The 19,653-nt window shown below is 35.2% G+C and overlaps 3 protein-coding genes and 1 long non-coding RNA gene across 12 annotated transcripts in view; 2 read left to right on the forward strand and 2 right to left on the reverse strand.

The window, feature by feature from the left end:
- LOC137253109 (uncharacterized) overlaps positions 1 to 19,653 on the forward strand; it is a 486,773-nt gene that overhangs the window by 12,080 nt on the left and 455,040 nt on the right. The window contains exons 1-5 of one of the 9 annotated variants that reach the window (XM_067789488.1): positions 7,490 to 7,559; positions 8,166 to 8,418; positions 8,489 to 8,553; positions 8,990 to 9,310; positions 9,382 to 11,257. In XM_067789488.1, the coding sequence (XP_067645589.1) occupies positions 8,256 to 8,418; positions 8,489 to 8,553; positions 8,990 to 9,280 (519 nt within the window). In that variant the 5' untranslated portion in view covers positions 7,490 to 7,559; positions 8,166 to 8,255 and the 3' untranslated portion in view covers positions 9,281 to 9,310; positions 9,382 to 11,257. Of the gene's footprint in view, positions 1 to 7,489; positions 7,560 to 7,890; positions 8,419 to 8,488; positions 8,554 to 8,623; positions 9,311 to 9,363; positions 11,258 to 19,653 lie in introns of those variants that run through there. The other 8 variants (XM_067789487.1, XM_067789489.1, XR_010953729.1 and 5 more) reach the window with 8 other exon arrangements.
- Positions 3,786 to 5,465, reverse strand: scf (Calumenin scf). Its single transcript, XM_067757530.1, has one exon. It carries the CDS (start codon positions 5,266 to 5,268, stop codon positions 4,261 to 4,263), a length of 1,008 nt encoding a protein of 335 aa, XP_067613631.1. The 5' UTR covers positions 5,269 to 5,465; the 3' UTR covers positions 3,786 to 4,260.
- Positions 9,687 to 13,586, reverse strand: LOC137253110 (uncharacterized). Its single transcript, XR_010953730.1, has 3 exons — positions 13,133 to 13,586; positions 11,508 to 12,343; positions 9,687 to 11,256 (listed from the first exon to the last, which is right to left on the reverse strand). It is a non-coding gene; the product is annotated as an uncharacterized lncRNA (long non-coding RNA).
- LOC137233964 (membrane-associated tyrosine- and threonine-specific cdc2-inhibitory kinase-like) lies at positions 14,927 to 17,863 on the forward strand. The gene is made up of 6 exons (XM_067757531.1): positions 14,927 to 15,064; positions 15,219 to 15,979; positions 16,046 to 16,244; positions 16,316 to 16,461; positions 16,530 to 16,924; positions 17,003 to 17,863. The coding sequence occupies exons 2-6, from the start codon at positions 15,230 to 15,232 to the stop codon at positions 17,187 to 17,189; spliced, it is 1,677 nt and encodes a 558-aa protein (XP_067613632.1). The 5' UTR covers positions 14,927 to 15,064; positions 15,219 to 15,229; the 3' UTR covers positions 17,190 to 17,863.

Genomic DNA, 19,653 nt, shown 5'->3' on the forward strand with positions numbered 1-19,653 from the left:
CAAAGTTTGAACCTGGATGACGTTTATTTGAAAAAATGTGTCAAAAATATATGGCCCGTTAAAATCTTTCGTAAATTAAAAATGGGATTTAAAATTTTGGTCTGTTATAGATATATTAAAGACAGTTTTCAGCTGAAATAAGCATGGACAGGGTATCCGCATGAAAAAAGGTATTGATTGGCGCTATGAAGACATTTTTCAGAAATTTTAAAAGTTCGCCCTGCTCCTGGTAATTTTTTACTTGACAAAAACAATTACAATACCACAGAAATTGACAAAGGAGTACCTGAAAACGCGTTTTGATCATAATGCGGTGGCGAATAATTATCATTCAATTCTATTTATAAGTTATTAGCAAACGTTTTGTGAAAATTCGCTGTTTTTTATCAGCCGTCAATTTTAAATTGAGTGCACAATCTTTTAATTGAGCATGAACATACTTATTTAAAGAAAATTAACTTCATTTCGTTCTTAAAAAATTATTTAAATCTCGCAACATAAACGAATAACTAGTTAAAGCGGATTTGGGCTCCTTAAAGCAAAGGAAGCAACAAGGCTATCCACTCATATACTCGTATTCATGGTAAGTAGTTTGTAAGAATGTTGTAAAGAAAAGTTGCTTGCATTAAGACAGATGTGACGGCCAAAATGATGCAAACCTTAAATGTTAGGTGGCCCTAACCGTTAAAGCCGTTTAATTTAATATACCCGAAACCGAATAGGAATATTTCTAACCTCGATACTAATAAGTATACAGGACATTCAATGATATTCAGGTTAAATCAAATTTAGATTTGTCTTTGCAAAGTCAGCATAAATAAAGGGAGTTTAGAATAGTTTTCCATAGGAAAGAAGTGATCTAGAATGTTGAGCCATTGTACATGGACCTGCAAAGTGTAAGTCCGTTTTACATCATTGAACTCAAGTCGATCATGACATAGACTAAGAGGGTGATAAAGGGGGGAAGTAGTTCAGCAGCGCCCATACCAAGTAGTTTTTAAAGTCTTTGTTGCTAATTCTTGGTGTATTCCGTGTTTTATTTCACTCAAATGTAAAGGGAAATAGAAGACACAAAAGGAAATGTCAGCAGAATTGAATTCAAGAATTCTGTAAGGTAATTCAATAATTAGAAGTCGGAAATAAGAAATTGTTTTTTTATTAATAGATATTCACAAAAAACGAATAATTACCCTGGAACGGCTGCGAAACTGGTGAAATTTTTATCAGCGCAAAGCGCCTTTTTATTTAATTCTTTTCTGTGTTAGTTTAATGCCAAAATTAGTATAAGATGCTACTTTTTCCTCAAAAAATACTAAAATAGCAAAACTCACAAATACCTTTGAATGCGGAATAATTTTAATTAATGATTTCGCATATGTGGAGCCGAGTAACCATCCCACATTTTAAGATTGTGTAATTTTCGTCACAAACATATTAATACGCATTCCAGGTATAATAAATTAGCTCCTGACGTATATTTGCTTGTCGGGGAAGCCTTTTTTCACTTCCGTTTAAGTTCATCGCGTTTAAATAGCAAATTGTTTAATTTCTCGCAACTTTTTACAGCAAACCACCAACTTAAAACCTATTTTAAAAAATTAAAATCGCGCTCATGTCATTTAAAATTTAAAATACTTTTTTAGAGATAAAATAGTGTTTAAGTGGACTATAACAGACTTAAAATGATATTTAATTTAGAACCATGTTTAAACTAATAAAGCTATTATTTTATTTCGACTATGATTACGGGCCAATGAAAATAAAATTAAAAAAAAATTAATTTTTTAAGTGTTTTTCAAAGTGTTTTTAAAATTATTGAAAATAATTAATTTTTGATTATCATTTGTAATGTTTACGATAAAATCCGGAACACCACGCAAAAACATTTAGGTTTTTGACTCCGTCGGTAATTCAATAAAGCAATAATGGATAATTAGTTTTTATTTCAATGGAAGATTGAGTTCAATAAGGGTTTTAATGTAGAAATTTGGTATTTCAGAAAAGTGCCGCGACCGTAGCAATGGAAACTCCCATATGTTCATACAAATTTGCGCATATGTTTGCTTCCTATACAAATGTACTCATTAAATAATTTGAGACATATGTATGTATACTAGAGCGGGTCAAATTTTTTTTTTCCATCAGGGGTATAGCAAAAACGTAATCTACAGATGATTCTAAGAAAAATGAAGCAATCATATAAACCAGTGCAGTGGTCTATTTAAATGGTTTTCAACAAGTCTTATAACACCACATTCTATTCCAGTATTAGCTGGTTCTCCTGCTGTTACAGCAGAAAGTCGTTAAAAACAACCACGAATGGAGAGCAAAAAATATTTTAAAAAATAACATAACATTAATTTTATTTTGAAAAATACGTTAAAATGGTCAATTCTAAGTAAAAAAATTATGTTTTATATAAATTACATTAAAATTATAAAAATTGTTTTTTTTTTTTGGTTATTACTTGAAAATATAGGTTTTTTTTTTGAAAGTTTTTTTCTACTAAAACGAATTCGAAAAAGAAAAACTGTCTGAATGAAAGTTGTTGGAAATGTTCTGAACTTATTTAAGCTGTAAAGAAACAAATTTTCCATAAGAAATTTTTTAAGAATGATAATAAAGTAGTTAAAACTTCATTTTAGGCTAATTTCTCATAATTTAAGCCTGATATCTCTACTAAAATTCAAAAACACTATAGATATTAATACAGATTCTGAAATGTACGTAAAATACCTTTAAAGGAAGCCCAATATGATATTTTCCCTATATTTCTATCAGAAGCTATGAAGATTTTTTGGCGAAACCCTTAATTCATAAGGCACAATATCTATTTTACAAAAGTGGAGGACTCGAAATCGGACTTAGAGCTATGGTGTCTTCAGAAATTTTTCTTAGAACCATCTGTAGATTACGTTTTTGGTATACTCCTGATGAAAAAAAATTCATCCATACAATTTGACCCTCTCTAATGTATACATTTGCTTATCTCAGCGGTGTTGGTTTAACTATATCATCACAACGACAAAATTATTCTTCTGAATTGTTTGTCGTGGCCCTGTTTCATAATTTTTAGATGTGTGTGTGTCTAAAAAAACGAATTGTATCCCACTCAACATTTAGGTGATTCAATTTTGAATTTCCCTACATATCAATACAATTTGATTACTCTTTCTGACTAAATAATTAGTTATCATACAATTGAGCAAAAGAAATAATCAAATATGAATACTTTTGATGATGAAAAACTAAAAATCATTTTTCGATCACTTTTTGGAATCATTTTTGAATCAAATGTGTTTGCTTTAGGTGATCAAAAATTTATAATCATTTTTAATCCAGCTTTTTGAATCTTTTATGAATATATTTGTTGACTGAATAATGAATTGTATACTTGTTTATATTTTACTTTTCATTAAAAATCTTGTTTTTTTACATACACATTTTTTTTCCAATCATGAAGCTAAGGAAAAATATATAAAAATTTTACAATGATATCAATTATGAATAAAAAGCGTTTCGAAATAGGAATTATAAGCGATTGTTCAAGAATAATCACATTTATGGTACATTTTTCTCCCGACGATACGTTAATTTTTGAACAGAAAATGCGATTAAATTTGAACGTTTTTAATCATCTTGGGGTATGATATTTAAATAGTTTTTGATCACATTTTTCTAAAAATGCTGGCTGGGATACTTCCGCAGTACGTTGCATTACACAAAATATTGCTGACCTATGCCGAACAATATCCTGAAATTAAAAAAAAACACTAAGCAAATGATTTCATTGAGTATTTTCCAGCATTTATTACACATAAATATGTGTTGTGCATTGAATTTATACATACATATATGCTAATGTGAAATGCACTTTATTAAATTTTTAATGCCAAATATACTTGGCTTATCTATAAAAAAAAGTGTTTAGTATAATTATGATACATCTAATGAACATATTTGGCACATATAAAATTAACATATCAAATATATAAGTAACTTAGCTGGCCTCTGTATTTAAAACATTTTAATTGTTTAAAACAATTTTTTAGTTATGGTCCGTTATAATTACAGCATCTTAAAACAAAGATTAGTGTTTACATACAAAAAAGTATTAACCTAATTTGTATGACATAAAATGTACTCTTACTATTTGGTATTTGTTCGTTAGTTCTTTCAATTCGAGACAGAGATATATTATTTGCAAATATATATGCATCTACATGGTTAACTACATTAGTACTTTACTAATTAAACAAATCAAAATTCATCATGACGTGCTAGCGCTTCACCAAAATCAGTCGCTTGCGAGCCCACGAATACATCATACTTTTCCAATATTTCCGCTTTCGTCAGCTTCTCATCTCCATCAATATCAGCTTCGAATATCAAATGTTTGGCCTCACTTTCGGCATGATCGAAATCTTTTGGTACTATCCAAGTACGCACCTCTTCACGATCGAGATAACCATCGCCATTTAAATCACGAAATTTACTAAAACCTTCACGTTCACTTTTAACCCATTCGGGTTCTTCATCGTTTGGTTCCGAATTGCGATACATATCGGCAATATATTCATCCAAAGTAATTTTACCATCTGCATTTGTGTCGATATCTTCAATTGTTTCAGTAAGTACAATATCTTTCATTGCTGGATGATCTTCGGGGTGCAAAAATGCTGTAAATTCTTCGCGGGTCAGCTTATCATCCAAATCTTGATCGGCAACACCCCAACGGCGGCGATCACGCTTTTGTAAACGCTTAAATGACATATTGTGTTCATCATTTTCGATTTCCTCCTTATCCATTGTATCCAAAAATCCATAAACATTTTCCCGATACGCCTCCCATGTAATAGTTTCATTTCCGTCTGTATTGTGCATTTTCCACATGCGTCCCACATCTTCGTCAATGTACCGACGTTGCGTATATTCAATCCAACGCTTGAGCTCTGACAGAGTTACAAAATTATCTTTGTCCTCATCGATGCGCTCCACGATAAGCCCCAAACGACGCTTACTCTCTTCCGGTGGTAGTTGATCAAATGATTTTGCATCATCTTCGCCAAGGAAAGCTTCATGATCGTATTGTTTGTTATGATGTTCACCTTCGAAGTGTTGCTCACCATCTGAATCATTATCCAGTGGGCTATTTAACACGCCGTTAGCATCTATTGTTTCCTCATCATCAGGTTTCGGTATTGCAGCCGCTAGGAGGCAAGCGCTCAACAGAAGTAACGACAAATATGTTAAGTGAAACGCCGGCATAATTAAACTATTTAGTTAATACACTTTCAATGTAAGCCCTACTAGTATTAATATTTCAATAGTTAAAAAAGAACTGCGTTAGCAATATAAACCAAACTATTGCTGTGAAAATCCGGCACCAGAATAAAATCCAGATGTTTTTAATTGCTTTTCTTTTCCACTAATTTTTGACAATGAATACGTGTACTTCTCGGCTGTCATCATGGCGAAACTATACAAGGTGGCAGCATGGGACAGCTGATTGGACACTTTTTTTTTGAATTGATATATCAGTACGATTTTGACATTAGTCCATCAAATTTACAAAAATATAGGATGTACATGGATTATGTTTGTAGGTATATCACCTTGCTTCCACCTTATATGGTTCCGCCATGGCTGTCATGAATTGACGTGGTACATTGTGAATTAAACTAAGTGTGATATCTTCTGCATAGACGTCAAAATTCCAAAGTGATTGGATCACCTGATTTGTAATTGACTATCGCTCTCTCATTCTGTATCTCTTTCTATCACCCGTTGAAGATAGCCATCGTTGTCAATGAAACCCATATTGAACATTCTGTCAGGCAGTTGACATATAAGATATCACACTTACTTTCATTCACAATGACGTGGTAGACGTGGCCATAGTACAGGTCTACAAGTAGGATATATAGCAGCACGCACATACACAGCCACGCTCACCTGATAAAATGCTTGTTCTTGTTCGTTTTTGGCACTGTTGTACTTCTTAGGTCCCAAAAAAGTGTAGTAGCTGCTAACGAAAACTGCGTAAAATTTTTAAAGTAAAATTACAAAGAAATGCTCTTATTTACTTTCAAACGAGCACTTAATTACATCCCTCTTTAAAATCCATATGTTTTGGGCAATTTTAATTAACAAATTGTGATACTTTGTTAACAAGGATGATTGCTAAAACACGACCAAAACCGTCGGGGGAGGTATTAATAGACGCGTTTTTGCCTCGCTTTCAATAATTCGAATATTTTTTCGCCTTTGGAATATTGAAAACAGGACAAAACGCGTCTTTTCATTTCTCTTTCCACATTTTTGGACGGGTTATTGCAGTCAACCTCGGTTTCAAGCTGTTCTTCGCAGAGAACTTTTGAACGGGTAGAGAAACTTAGCACCCGTGTTTGTATTCTTAATACTGGAAGAACTACGCGTCCTCAGATATCCCAATTCAAGACTTTTGCATAATTTCCTGTAGGACCTATATAGGTGCACTACATGTTCATACTAAATTCGTTCAAAAAATTTACCATCACGGTAACCCATATCTGATATTCCGCTCCTTTTTTTGTTTCCCTGCGTCGCTTCCAACGACAGCAACCCCGGTAATTTTGACATTTTGTTCAGTGTCAAACGCATGTTCCACGCAGGTTTCACCGAGTTCCACAATAGTTTGACACTCGTATTTGACTATCGCTGTCTCATTCTGTATCTCTTTCTATCACCCGCCAAGGCGCCGCCATATTGAACAGCCTGTCAAAACGCTGAAAAGTAGCCATATTGAACAGCCTGTCAGGCAGTTGACAGATAAGAGATCACACTTTGTCATCATTCACAATGAACCTAACTCGATTTCCAATTTTTGTTCTGCGTGACATTTAGATTTGACGTTTGCACACTTGCTTTACATTGTTGCAACGCATGCTTATTTGGGTTAGGGCAAAAAAAGCCGATTGTTTGCGTGCGCTAAAAAAACGCGGTGCAGATGAGTTTTCACTGAGAGTTTTTCATGGCAGAAATACACCCGGGGCGCTTGCCAAACACTGCCGAGGGTCGACCCCGCTTAGAAAAATTGTCTTCTAATTGAAAAACTTTATTTCTAAAATTTTGATGTTGCTTTGCCCGGGGTGTAAACCCAGGGCATACGGTGTGGTAGGCGGAGCACGCTACCATCACACCACGGTGGACGCCGTGGGCAACATGGTATGATGAAAACCATAATGGTGAAAAATGTTCAAATTATATATTTATAACAGAGCTCTTGTATTTACACATAGCGGAACTATACAAGGTGACAGCACGGGACAGCTGATTGTGTACTTTTTTTATTTGATTTGATACATAAACTTCCGTCGCAGTACGATTTTGACATTAGTCCATCGAATTTACAAAAACAAAGTACATGGAACTTTTGTTTATGTTTGTAGGTATGTCTTCATGGTGCCACCTTGTATAGTTCTCCATAAATGTACGAGTTTAATTGGAGTTTAAACTCGCACTGAAAACCGAGCATTGTGTTTTTAATTTATTAATTGTGCTATTTGTTTTAGATTAAAGTAATTTTACATTTTCTCCTTTTTATGAAATTATCACATTTTTTAGGTTAAGCTACCAATAACTGATGCCAATAAATATGTTTAAGTTAAAATATGGCTTGAATGGGGCGTTATAAATATGTCAAATTTGCCAGCACATTTTTACTAAATGGCCGGGTCAAAATCAACTTTTTCATATAAATGCGCTCAGCGTATGACAATAACATTACCACAGTCTTGCAAAATGTTGCGTTATTAATTATCACCAGCTCCAGTGACTTTGGGCGTTTGGCTTCGAATTACGTCATTTCCAACCTCCCTCATATCGCAGTCCTACTTGTTGTTTGTCAAATAAATATCAGCTGCTCGAAATCACGTCTTATCACCAGCTCCAGTAACTTTGAGCGGGTGGCTTGGAATCACGTCCTTTCCAACCTCCCACACATCGCGGCCCTACTTGTTATGTGTCAAATATACATCAGCTGCTCTAAATCATTCCATTCCGACAGCACTAATAACCAATTTCCGTTGCTTGGTATCACAGTCCATCCCGACAACTGATTTAATAATGTATATCCATATTTTATAATATAATTTTGTTCAATTTGTATGCTTCTGTAATTTAAGGAGCACGGCTGGGAAGCATTGGCTGCGCAATTTAGAGCAAAAACTGGTGTCCACAGGGAATGGAAAGCACTTCGCGACAAGTTTGATAACATGAAGCGCAGAACTAAAACTGACCTGGCAGAGGAAAAGAGGGAGACCTACCGTACAGGAGGTGGTACCTCTACAATTAAAGTTGAAAATGTTTCGCTGAGGATCGCGTCCATGCTCGATACTTCGGGCTCCGGGATGAACAACCCCCATGATGATGACATGGGTAAGTACTTAGAATTTCAATATAGTTTGCATGTACTATATGTGCATTCTCCACTGCTTTTTTTTTGAAGATGTTGAAATTTTAGACGAAGACACGGACAATGTGGACGTATCCATTGTGGAAGAAAAGGAAAATGTAAGTCGTTTTTATTGTATTGATTGAAAATTCTAATATTATAATTTGTTGCTTATATGCATTTTCGTAGTAGCCCCATGTGGTCCATGAGCAAAACAAAGAAGTGTGCGGTGCAAATTCCTTTGGTGTATTTCGTGATACTTTCGCAGCTATTTGGTGTGCATTAATGCACGGGAAAAAGTTTGCTTTTCATGGCATGTGAAGAGGTGGCTCGTTCGAGCGGAGACTCTCCATATGCCGACTTGTTTTGGATATTTTAAGCTCCATTCTGGATTAGTAGGAGTTTGAGATAAGATAAAAAAAACTACATATTTTGTTTTACATATTTTCATGCTATCTTTATCTATATCTTTTATACTATTATATTGTCGGTCCCATGAACACTAACACATTCGGGTAAAAGATTTCACTAAACATCATTCTATGTATTTTTAAGGATAATACATTGTATGAGAGTAGCCAGACTGGTCACGACTGGGCTTCATGGAACCCTGCCAATTTGCGGCAGAAAAAAAGTGACGAACTTTGTGTCGTAAAAAGTTCGAGCCGCAAGCGAAATATGGAGGAAGAGAATATGAACCTTGTGCTACTACAACAAGAGTTTTATAGGGATGAAAACACGCGAGCCGCTGAGAAACATGAGCTAGAAAAGCTGCACGCTGAAGAGAAGCATAAGCAGGAACTCATAAATCTTCAGCTAAAGAATGAGAATGAGAGCTTGAGCTAAAGGAAAAAATGGCAAAACATTCTACCAAATGTAAGAACACTGATTTCCAAAATAATAAAAATTTTATATAATAATAATTTTAGAAAATTTTATTTCATTAGGGGGACTCATGTAAACGTATAAATGCCTTATAAAGTGTGTAAACGTATAAATTTATCTAGTGCGTAAACGAGCTGTCAAATTTTGTATGAAAAATCATTTACACAATTTGTGTAAATTTACGCGCACATTTCATTGTGTAAACGCGATAAAATCAAAGGAATGCAACCTTGCAGACATTACAGCAGGCATTTTCATCAGAAATCTCCAACATCAGCAAGGCATTTACAAGAATATCTTAGTAAAGACGTTTTAGTTTTGATTTTTAACTTAATCTTGGCATTTTTTAATTTGTATAACAATCAAATTGGCAATAATACAGCTGATAAACAATCAAGTTTATCAAGAGTATTCTAGGTGCGTTCATATAACAGCGTGTGTAAATGGATATAATTTTACACCTTATAAGTTTATATGCTTTCATGAGTCCCCCTATTATCTTTTCAGGAAATGTTTTTCTCATCGAGTAATTTAGTTGTTTGTACTATTTATTTTAAGTTATTTACATACACTCTTGGTCATATTAATAGGTTCAAAATTTAGCATATATTTATTCTTAAATTTTTTTGAATGAATTTCCTGTTTTTTGTATACCAAATGGGCTTATGCCACTTTCAAAAAAACATTTTTTCGATATCGTTTTATAGCTAAGTTTCTTTCGGCTGTACTATCATATAAAATCATTTACAATTTTGTACGTGTTAATATGGGCATGAATGTATAATAATTATATTTATTGAAATCTGAATTCGCTACTAACTTTATATTTTGTTAAACGTTATAAGTTTTTAATACTCTGTTTGCTATGAAAATATCATAAATTATTTGTTATAAATAAGTTAATTTAAAAGGGTATTAATTAGTAAATTACATACAGTACCCACAAAAGTCTACGTAAAGCAAAATTTTTTTAAAAAATCACCATTTTTGTATTTTTTAAATTTAAATATCTTTTGAACTACTAATCGGATTCAAACAATGTTTACGTCAACAACTAGGTAATAATAAAAGCTTTTATTTGATATGCAAAACTTATATATTTGTATAAAATAATTTCTAGAAAAAGTTGCACACTATTATTTATATTTCTTACGTCGAAAAGTCTACCAAAATATATTAATAAATTATGAAACAAATTGTATCCCCCGAAAAAAAAGTGATTTTTTTAAAACATTTTGCTGTACGTAGACTTTTGTGGAACACTGTATGTTGGCTGAGAGGAAAACCATTATATCTCTGATAAAATCTAGAACGTTTAAAAAATGCAAATATGTATTTAATACACTAGGAAGCATATGTCTGCGTACAGGCAGTTTTTTGCAATTTTTATCAACTTTAGCCTCAGTAGAATAATTTTAGCTAATTTCCTATACAAGTATGGATCAAGATCTAATAGATTAATTGTAAAATATATCTGAAAAAGTTATGCAAATTTCGCAAAAATTCTACCAATTTTCATGTAAATTTTCACAAGTTCTTTCTCAAAATTTTTGGAATTTGTTGGAATATGCAGTTTTGTAGTCCATTTTATTTTGCTATAATAAGGTGTTAGTCTCAAGTTCGTAAAAAATTGTGCTGATTTTTGGCAATTTTTTTTCATACAAATTTTTAAACGTATTTTTTTTATATGGAAATTAGATAAAATTATTCTACTGAGGCTAAAGTTGATAAAAATTTCCAAAAACTACCTGTACGCAGACATATGCTGGCGAGTTTACATTTTCATGTGACACGGTGTCCTTGAACCAACTTTAAATACAAGGTCAAAGAACATCCAGAAACATGGCAATATGAGTGCAGCTACAATCACGCGAAGGGGTATATGATTAGAATATAATGTAAAATTAAACCCATCCTGTTAAGCTGGTCTTGATAGCCTGTAAATAAAAATATAAATATAAACTTGAATTTAGAAAAAATAATATAGTATTTAGGCCCGGTATTTCAGTTCAAGTTTAAGCTCCAGTCAAAGTTGACTAGAGTTTAACCCTGCCACTTTGACTATTTAAATCAAGATAGGCAACAAAATGTTTTGAAAATGAACAAAGTGACTCTAATAAACTCCAGTCAACTTTGACTGTAGTTTAAACTTCAACTGAAAAACCGGGTCTTTGTATTTGAAATGTACCTTGCAAAATGGTCGCTTATCAAAACAGTTCTCGCAGTTGAGTCTCTAAAGCTGGTTTCAAGTTCCTCTAAAATTTGTGATGGTGATATTTCAATATCTATTGGAGGAAGTGGATCTTTCGCAGATATAGTAATGTTATGAAGAACTGCGCAAGCCGATATAATTGCCATAACGGTGTCCATTGATACTCGAATCCCCATAGATAAGATTGGAAAACGTCGTTTCCAAACTCCGAAAGTTCGCTCTATGGTGTTCCGTGTACGAATCTGGGACTCGTTATATAACCTTTCTGCCGCAGATTGTGGATTTAGTAGGGGAGTCATCATATATCGACATTGTTTGTAGCACTGTCCCCAAGGATCATATAGTCTTTAAAATATCCCGTATCCAGTTGGTATTTCAAACGGCTACAGTTGAATATATGACTGTCGTGAGCAGATCTTGGCCACCTCGCTACTAAATTTTGAAAACGTAAGTTTGCATCACACACCGCTTGAATATTGAGTGAAAAATAACCCTTTCTATTGCGGAACATTTCCGCATTGTCACCACCTGGTGATTGCACCCTAACGTGGGTACAGTGAATAGCCCCAATAACTCTGGGAAATTTTGCGATTTTATAAAATTCGAATACAGTTTGCTCCATGCCAGCTGGATCACGGAATTTCACCCAATCTTTTGAGAGTGATGCAATAGCATTGGACACTTCTCTTACTACTCTGCATGCCGTGGGAACGCTTACTCCACAAAAGTCGGCCACTGTTATTAAAAAACTTCCTGTTGCATAAAACCTGAGTGTTAGCAAAAGCTTAGTTTTTGGTGTAACATTGGTTCGTCTGAAAAATATATAAATGAAGAGTATTAATTGCTTTTTGTGTTCAGATAAATGAAGTACAACAAAGGTTTCTAACATAGTATTGCTACCTTGTAGAATATTTTTCAAGCCATAAAATCAAAGGATTTGGAATTATAGGCGTTAGCAACATTTCAAGGCAAAAAATGTTGCCAAGGCAATTACGCCATGAAAAACAAGTTCAAGACGTGGAAAGGTTTGAATAATATGGGATACGATGATAGGAACATATTTTTCATTCTAGGCACTGAAATTGCGATTTCAAATGGTTTCTAGGCCACTTGCAACATTTTTCACGCGTGAAGACAATACCCAGCTTTATGCTTTTCTTTTTTGTAGTGTTATTTTTGCTATTGGTCTGGCTTTGAACTTCAATAGAGCATGGAGACAAATGGGCAATGTGAGTTGTTCGAGTATAAAATGGGTTAACTAAGCTGGAACTGGCTTCGGCAGTTCGGTTTCAGTGGGGATAACATGGACGTAGCTCATAGCTATGTGGTTAACATTTGCTTTTATAACATTTTAATATTTGATTTAGGTTTACCCCATGGTCCTATGCTTTGTTTAAGTTCAGATTTGGATTATTCGTGGAATAAAACTTTTATTGCTATTGCCACTCTGGAGCAAAAGAATATTCAGCAGAAACTGTGGCCTAAACCCAAACCTGGTCATTGGATCATACACAGCAGTCATTAGACCAATACTAACGGAGGCACAGCAACCAAGCAGTTGCTCTGGAGTAGCAAAAGTAAACACTGCTATTTTAACTTACCTATTAATGCTGGGCGTAATAGCGCTTTCAATGCGACTTAAAATATCCATGCAGGTGCATTTTGCGGTTGCGAAAAGTCCTCTTGGCTATAGTTCGCTCACTTGTTTCCTCATATGCTTCTTCCACTGCATGCACATAAAACGCGCGTCGGTTTTCCATAACAATTTTAATTTTATTTATTTTTTAATTTTCTTTCAAAATAAATTCACTTGACAATCAGCTGTTTTGTGGTTTTCGAGCCGATACCTTTTAAAGGCTACATTTGACTGCCTGTTAAATTTGTCGACGGAATAAACAAAACAAGCACTACAGAAAACAAAATTTCGTTTGAAGAAGAGATACATTTTGGCACGCAGTCGAGAGAAAACGGCCCTAATAATAATAAATAAATAAAATAAAGGAACTTAAGACTTAGTAATAGAAACTTATTTCGCCTTCCCCATTAACTTACACAATTTAACCAAGTGCTGTTATGAATATTCACAATATAAGTAGTGTAAGAAAAATACATACATTGAACTTATCGAAGCAACACAACAAAGCGATCTATGTAAATCCTCGTTTGCGCATTCTATGTATATGGTAACTCTAAAATCCAAAGCGTCATTAAAATTGTGTTTTGAACACGCGAAATAGCTGTGCGTAATTTGCGAGATTGGAGTGCCCGGCGAGACAAAATTCGTCATCTTAAGATATTGTACCTACAGCGTTACCCTGCAAAAATCGCGAGTACTCTATTTGGTAATAAGCCAAATATTTATTTTATTTTTTAAAAATATTATGTTATTTATATTTGAGTTTAAATATTTTCCAACTAATTAGAATTTTCATTTTTTGAAGTTATTTAAAAATTTTAAGTTAACGCGAAAACTCAATTAAAAATTATTTTAAAAATTAAAGTAAAGAGTACAAAATAGTTAACACTATATTTAGCCAATATATTTGGTAATAAGCCAAATATTTATTTTATTTTTTAAACATATTTTGTTATTTATTTTTGAGTTTAAATATTTTCCAACTAATTAGAATTTTCATTTTTTGAAGTTATTCAAAAATTTTAAGTTAACACGAAAACTCAATTAAAAATTATTTTAAAAATTAAAGTAAAGAGTACAAAATAGTTAACACTATACTCCATGCATGCATGTATGGAGTACTCGCTATGGACCAAGGGAGTGCTCCAAAATTAACCACAATTCATACAAAAAATATGGTCCAATTAACATTGCGATGTCCTAGGACCGGACCATATACTCCAGCTCAGCATTACATCAGAGTAATCCATGGAGTACCCACAGTCCAATAAACATCGTGTAGTGATTACAATCGTTAAAAACGAGCAATGATCGGCTTACAACATGTTCGTTTAGAAACATGAGTTGGTCCATCGCTGCATTTCTTACAACACACAAAAATTTCAAAGTTTTATGTTTTCATTCCATTTCATTCGCCTAATACCAACACGCACATTTTGACAGTCTGAACAAAGGTATGTTCTTGCTGTAGAGATGAGCCAACCAGCTATCAAATTACTATTGTGTAAGCTAAATCGAGTTGTATGAACAGCACTCAGTTCAAATCGAAATTTCCTCAATTTATTTTTCTGTTTGAACATAGTATAATACATGAGAGCGTTTGCATATTTTCTTATGGATCTGTTAAAGCCTCCAAATCGTCTAAATCATTTATGTAAGTACGCCTTAAGAAAAGATATTTCAAAGCACCTCTGTTTCTGCAATTTAACTTCTTCTGCTACATGATGCTGAATTTTGTGAAAACCTATGGTGTGCCGGCGGCGCTGTCTTTCAATTTTAAAAACGGCGTTTTTGCTTTTGTTGTTTCGGTTCTCCATGTGAAAAATATATTTTTCTTTGATACTTTTGGTTGAAATTTTGGAGAAAACTAAAAGAATATAAATAGTTTTAGTCCAAGGTATGCTTTCGAATAACGTTCGATATAAATATCTTCAGAAGGAGTTTGTTATTAAGTGGAATACAGCGAAAAATTGAGTTGTGTGTTTGTGCACACACGTACACACCACTGAGCTAAGATTTTTCAGATCTTTCGAACCTATTTTATATTTTAGGCTTTATAATTATGATGGCTCCTGAAACAGCGCTTCCATTACCACGTCTACCAGTACCCGAAATACGCACTGAAGTAGCATTCCAACATAGCCACAAGCAAGGGAATAATCATAATGAATATCGACTACGCCCACCAAAGTTAAGAAGAGCAAATCGTAGTCATTTATCTGCGTCCATGTCTTCAACTGCCCAAGCAATTTCATTTCGTGGCGAGTACGATGGAAATGGTAATGCATTACCCGAATTGGATGCTAATGCATTAAGCGGTTCGTATGACCGTTCCATAAACGAAACCTATTTTGAGCAATGTTTTACACGGCTTGAACAAATTGGGGAAGGTTCTTTTGGTAAAGTTTTCAAAGTACGTTCCAATGAAGATGGGCTTATGTATGCAATAAAAATGTCAAAGGAATTATATCGTAGTGAATATTATCGTCAAGAACGTTTGGAGGAAGTACGACGTTATGAACAATTCTCTGGTCATGCCAATTTCGTGCAATTCTACCGAGCGTGGGAACAAAACGATCGTTTGTACATGCAAATGGAATTGTGTCGTGAGAGTTTAGACAGATATTTAGTACGACGTCGGCATATACCTGAAGAGAAAATTTGGAATATACTTTTAGATTTGGCTTTAGCTTTGAAAAGTCTACATGACCGCAATCTAATACATTTGGACATAAAATTAGATAATGTGCTAATAGGCGATGACGATAGTTGTAAATTGGCTGACTTTGGATTGGTTATTGATGTGGATAGGGTAAGTTATTTTTTGCTTTTGTAGAGGCACGTTTTAATATTTTTTTTTTTTTTTTTTTTTTCACAGGCAAACCGGCACCAGGCGACTGAAGGTGATTCACGTTATATGGCCCCAGAAATATTACAAGGGAAATTCTCCAAAGCAGCTGATATATTCAGTTTGGGTGTTGCAATGCTTGAATTGTCATGTTTTTTGGAGCTGCCCCACAATGGACCCCTGTGGCATCAGCTACGCAGCGGCATGTTGCCAAAAGATTTTATGCAATGTAAGCAAACATTTTGGTAAAAAACCATTACTCATGAAGGATTGTTAACTTATTTAATTTTTATCACATAGCCACATCACCGGAATTGGAATCTCTAATTCGGGAAATGATGTCACCAGCACCGGATTCGAGGCCTACCGTCGATGCAATTTTAAGTCACAGAAAGCTAGTAAACCTGATGCAGCGTAGAAATCGGTGGAAGCTAGTACTAAAAATGGTATAATCAGATAGCTGAAAAAAAAATTTTATCAAATTGAGCTAAGCAAATTTCCTTTTTCTATATAGAAACAAACCATAGGACGTTCGCGTAGAGTTGCATGGTGCAAGTTGCGCAATTTTAAGCAAAAAGTTTTTAATTTTGTCACTTCCCTATTCACCGTTTACATGTGCCGTAGTATGATAGCCAATGGACGCAAACCGCTTTGTTCTCCAATGCAACAACAAATGAAAGATGAGCAAAAACCAAAGATCGCAGTGCGTTTACTAGCATCCACACCTACTGCCGGAAATACGCGTAGTACACCGATTGAATTTATGTCTGGCGCAAATTGTCTTAATTTATCACAAGAAACTACTCCTATAACATTTGCTACAAGCAATAAAATAGTGAACTCAACTCCTGTCAATCATAATAATCACAGCTTTCGTTCACGTAAAGATTTAACAAAAACCAGTTTTAGGTAGTTAATAGTAATTCAAAACTGTACTTATAAAGTTTCGATTTATAATATACTTCTTTTTATTCGTTTTTTTTCCAGAGCGGTAGATAATGACTGTGGCATTGAAGATTTGAATGACGTGCAGTCTTCACCATCTCTATTAAGTCGACCGAGTAGTTTTCTTAGTTTAGAAGATTTGGAACAGAATTCGTATGCTATTGCTGCTTTAGATAAATCAAGCCTGCAAGAATGTCGAAAAAAACTATTTGCCCAAAATGATATCTGACTAGTTATACTGCATATAAATATGTATATATATTTGAAAAGCTTTATTGGTCGTAATTGAAAATTTAAGCCATGGTTTTCATAAGATATCATTTAAATCTTAAAAAAAACATCCTTAGAACTGTAATTAGTATATAATTTTCATATTATTGCATCTAAGAATTGCATACATCATTCAAGCAATAAAAACGTATGCGTTCATACATACTTTAGTTGTAAGCTGAATTAAGAAAAAAAAGAAATAACGCAAGCAAGTTCTATAAAACTATATTACATAACTACATTATACCAACAAAATCCTTTCTTCTTGAATTAAAATACTAGTTTAGTCTGTGGTCTTTATCTTCCGTTTTATTTTAATTACTAATATTAAACTTAAATATGTAAATGTGGCTATAGCCTGTTAGATTAGTAAGTTTCGGCGATACATAGATATGTGATATGTTAACACAATACAGTACTATACACATTCATACATGTGAACATAAACTCAAACGTACAGATCTACATATATGCATAAAATTAATATATATATATACAAAATGCACAAATGTATATTTTGTTGATTTGCATAGATGTATGTAGTAAATAACAAATGTGTTAATTTTTTTATTTGCATATATGCAAAACTTCATTCGCCAATAAAGTTTTATGAATTTTGAAAAATAAAAATATAAAAATAAAGAAGACGCATTTTAAACAAAATAGTCAACAAAAAGCAAAGGAGGCCTCCACCTAAATACCGGATATATCTATCGTGAGCGCAGGACTCGTAAACTGTGTCAACTGGCAGCCGATGGTAACATTGTATATAATGCATTCTACGGTCGACAAAGATAGACGGAGGGCCAACAGACACGCACATAAGCATAAATTCAGCGCGTCTCCGATTACCATCACCGCCAAATAGGTTGAGGATGCCATCGGTCATGCTAAACCATCCAAAGCAGTGGGCCCAGACGGCCCAAGCCGATGCTTAAAAGCCTAGGGAAAGAGGGTTTACGCTTCCCAAGGCAGTCGGTTCTATGTTCCGGAGCGACTCGGGATTTTTCCCGACCAAGGACTGTCATTTCAGTGTGACCCCATTTAATTTGTTTCGTCCCTCCCACAAATTGTCATCCTCCCAGCAGCTCCTTGCAGCAGGACTGCTACATATTCTCTTACTCCGGGAAGGTATCGAACCCAATCCGGGTCCGTCTCCTGACACCGGTCCTGAGAAATGGTTTTGCTGCATTTGCCAGAAAAGAATCTTTTTAGGACGGTCATACTCTGTTCAGTGTGTCTCGTGCAAGGGATGGTTGCATCGGACAGGTTGTTCTGGGCTTGATCCCAAAACCCGACGTCCACGTAACTTTTATAAATCTTTTGTGGCTCCTTGCTGCTCACGCCCAAGGGCGTCCCGTAGTCTACGCCTAATCGTCCCTCCACTACCTTCCAGCAGCCTCGCTGATCAGCAAGCCACAACAAGTACCCGCTGCTGTTGTTGTTGTTGTAGCGATTAGTTACTCCCCGAAGGCTTTGGGGAGTGTTATCGATGTGATGGTCGTTGTTGTTGTTGTTGTAGCGATAAGGTTGCTCCCCGAAGGCTTTGGGGAGTGTTATCGATGTGATGGTCCTTTGCCGGATACAAATCCGGTACGCTCCGGTACCATAGCACCATTAAGGTGCTAGCCCGACCATCTCGGGAACGATTTATGTGGCCACATTAAACCTTCAGGCCATTCCCTCCCTCCCTACCCCCAAGTTCCATGAGGAGCTTGGCGTCGCCAGAGCCTCGTCTGTTAGTGAAACAGGATTCGCCGCGGATAGGTGAGGTTGACAATTGGGTTTGGAGAAGCTATATATTGCGCTGGCAACCTGAAAGGTTGCGCTACACAGCCCCTTGAATCTGGTATTTTAGTCGCCTCTTACGACAGGCATACCTACCGCGGGTATATTCTGATCCCCTAACCCGCTGGGGGGATGTGATGGTCCTTTGTCGGATACAGATCCGATACGCTCCGGTAACACAGCACCATTAAGGTGCTGGCCCGACCATCTCGGGAACGATTTATATGGCCACATTAAACCTTCAGGCCATCCCTCCCTCCCCACCTCCAAGTTCCATGAGGAGCTTGGGGTCGCCAGAGCCTCGTCTGTTAGTGAAACGGGATTCGCCGCTCGAAGGTGAGGTTCACAATTGGGTTGGAGAAGCTATATATTGCGCTACACAACCCCTTGAATCCCCTGCTGCTCGCGCCCCACGGCGCCAACAACTCAAACAGCTGATACCACTCATAACTACTACCTTCGTAGTATAGCAGGTAGCAATGCTGAGCATCAGCCCCTGCCCCCGTCTTCTTCTCCCCCCCTCTTTTCTGGCAGCAATCGTGCAGGTCAGGGAAACATACTCTTAGTCCCTACCTCCGTTTGCACCGTCTGCCAGCACAGAATATATAGGTTTGCGACATCCGCTCAATGCAGCT

Source organism: Eurosta solidaginis, chromosome 5 (assembly GCF_040869045.1).
Source record: "Eurosta solidaginis isolate ZX-2024a chromosome 5, ASM4086904v1, whole genome shotgun sequence".
Taxonomy (NCBI): domain Eukaryota; kingdom Metazoa; phylum Arthropoda; class Insecta; order Diptera; family Tephritidae; genus Eurosta; species Eurosta solidaginis.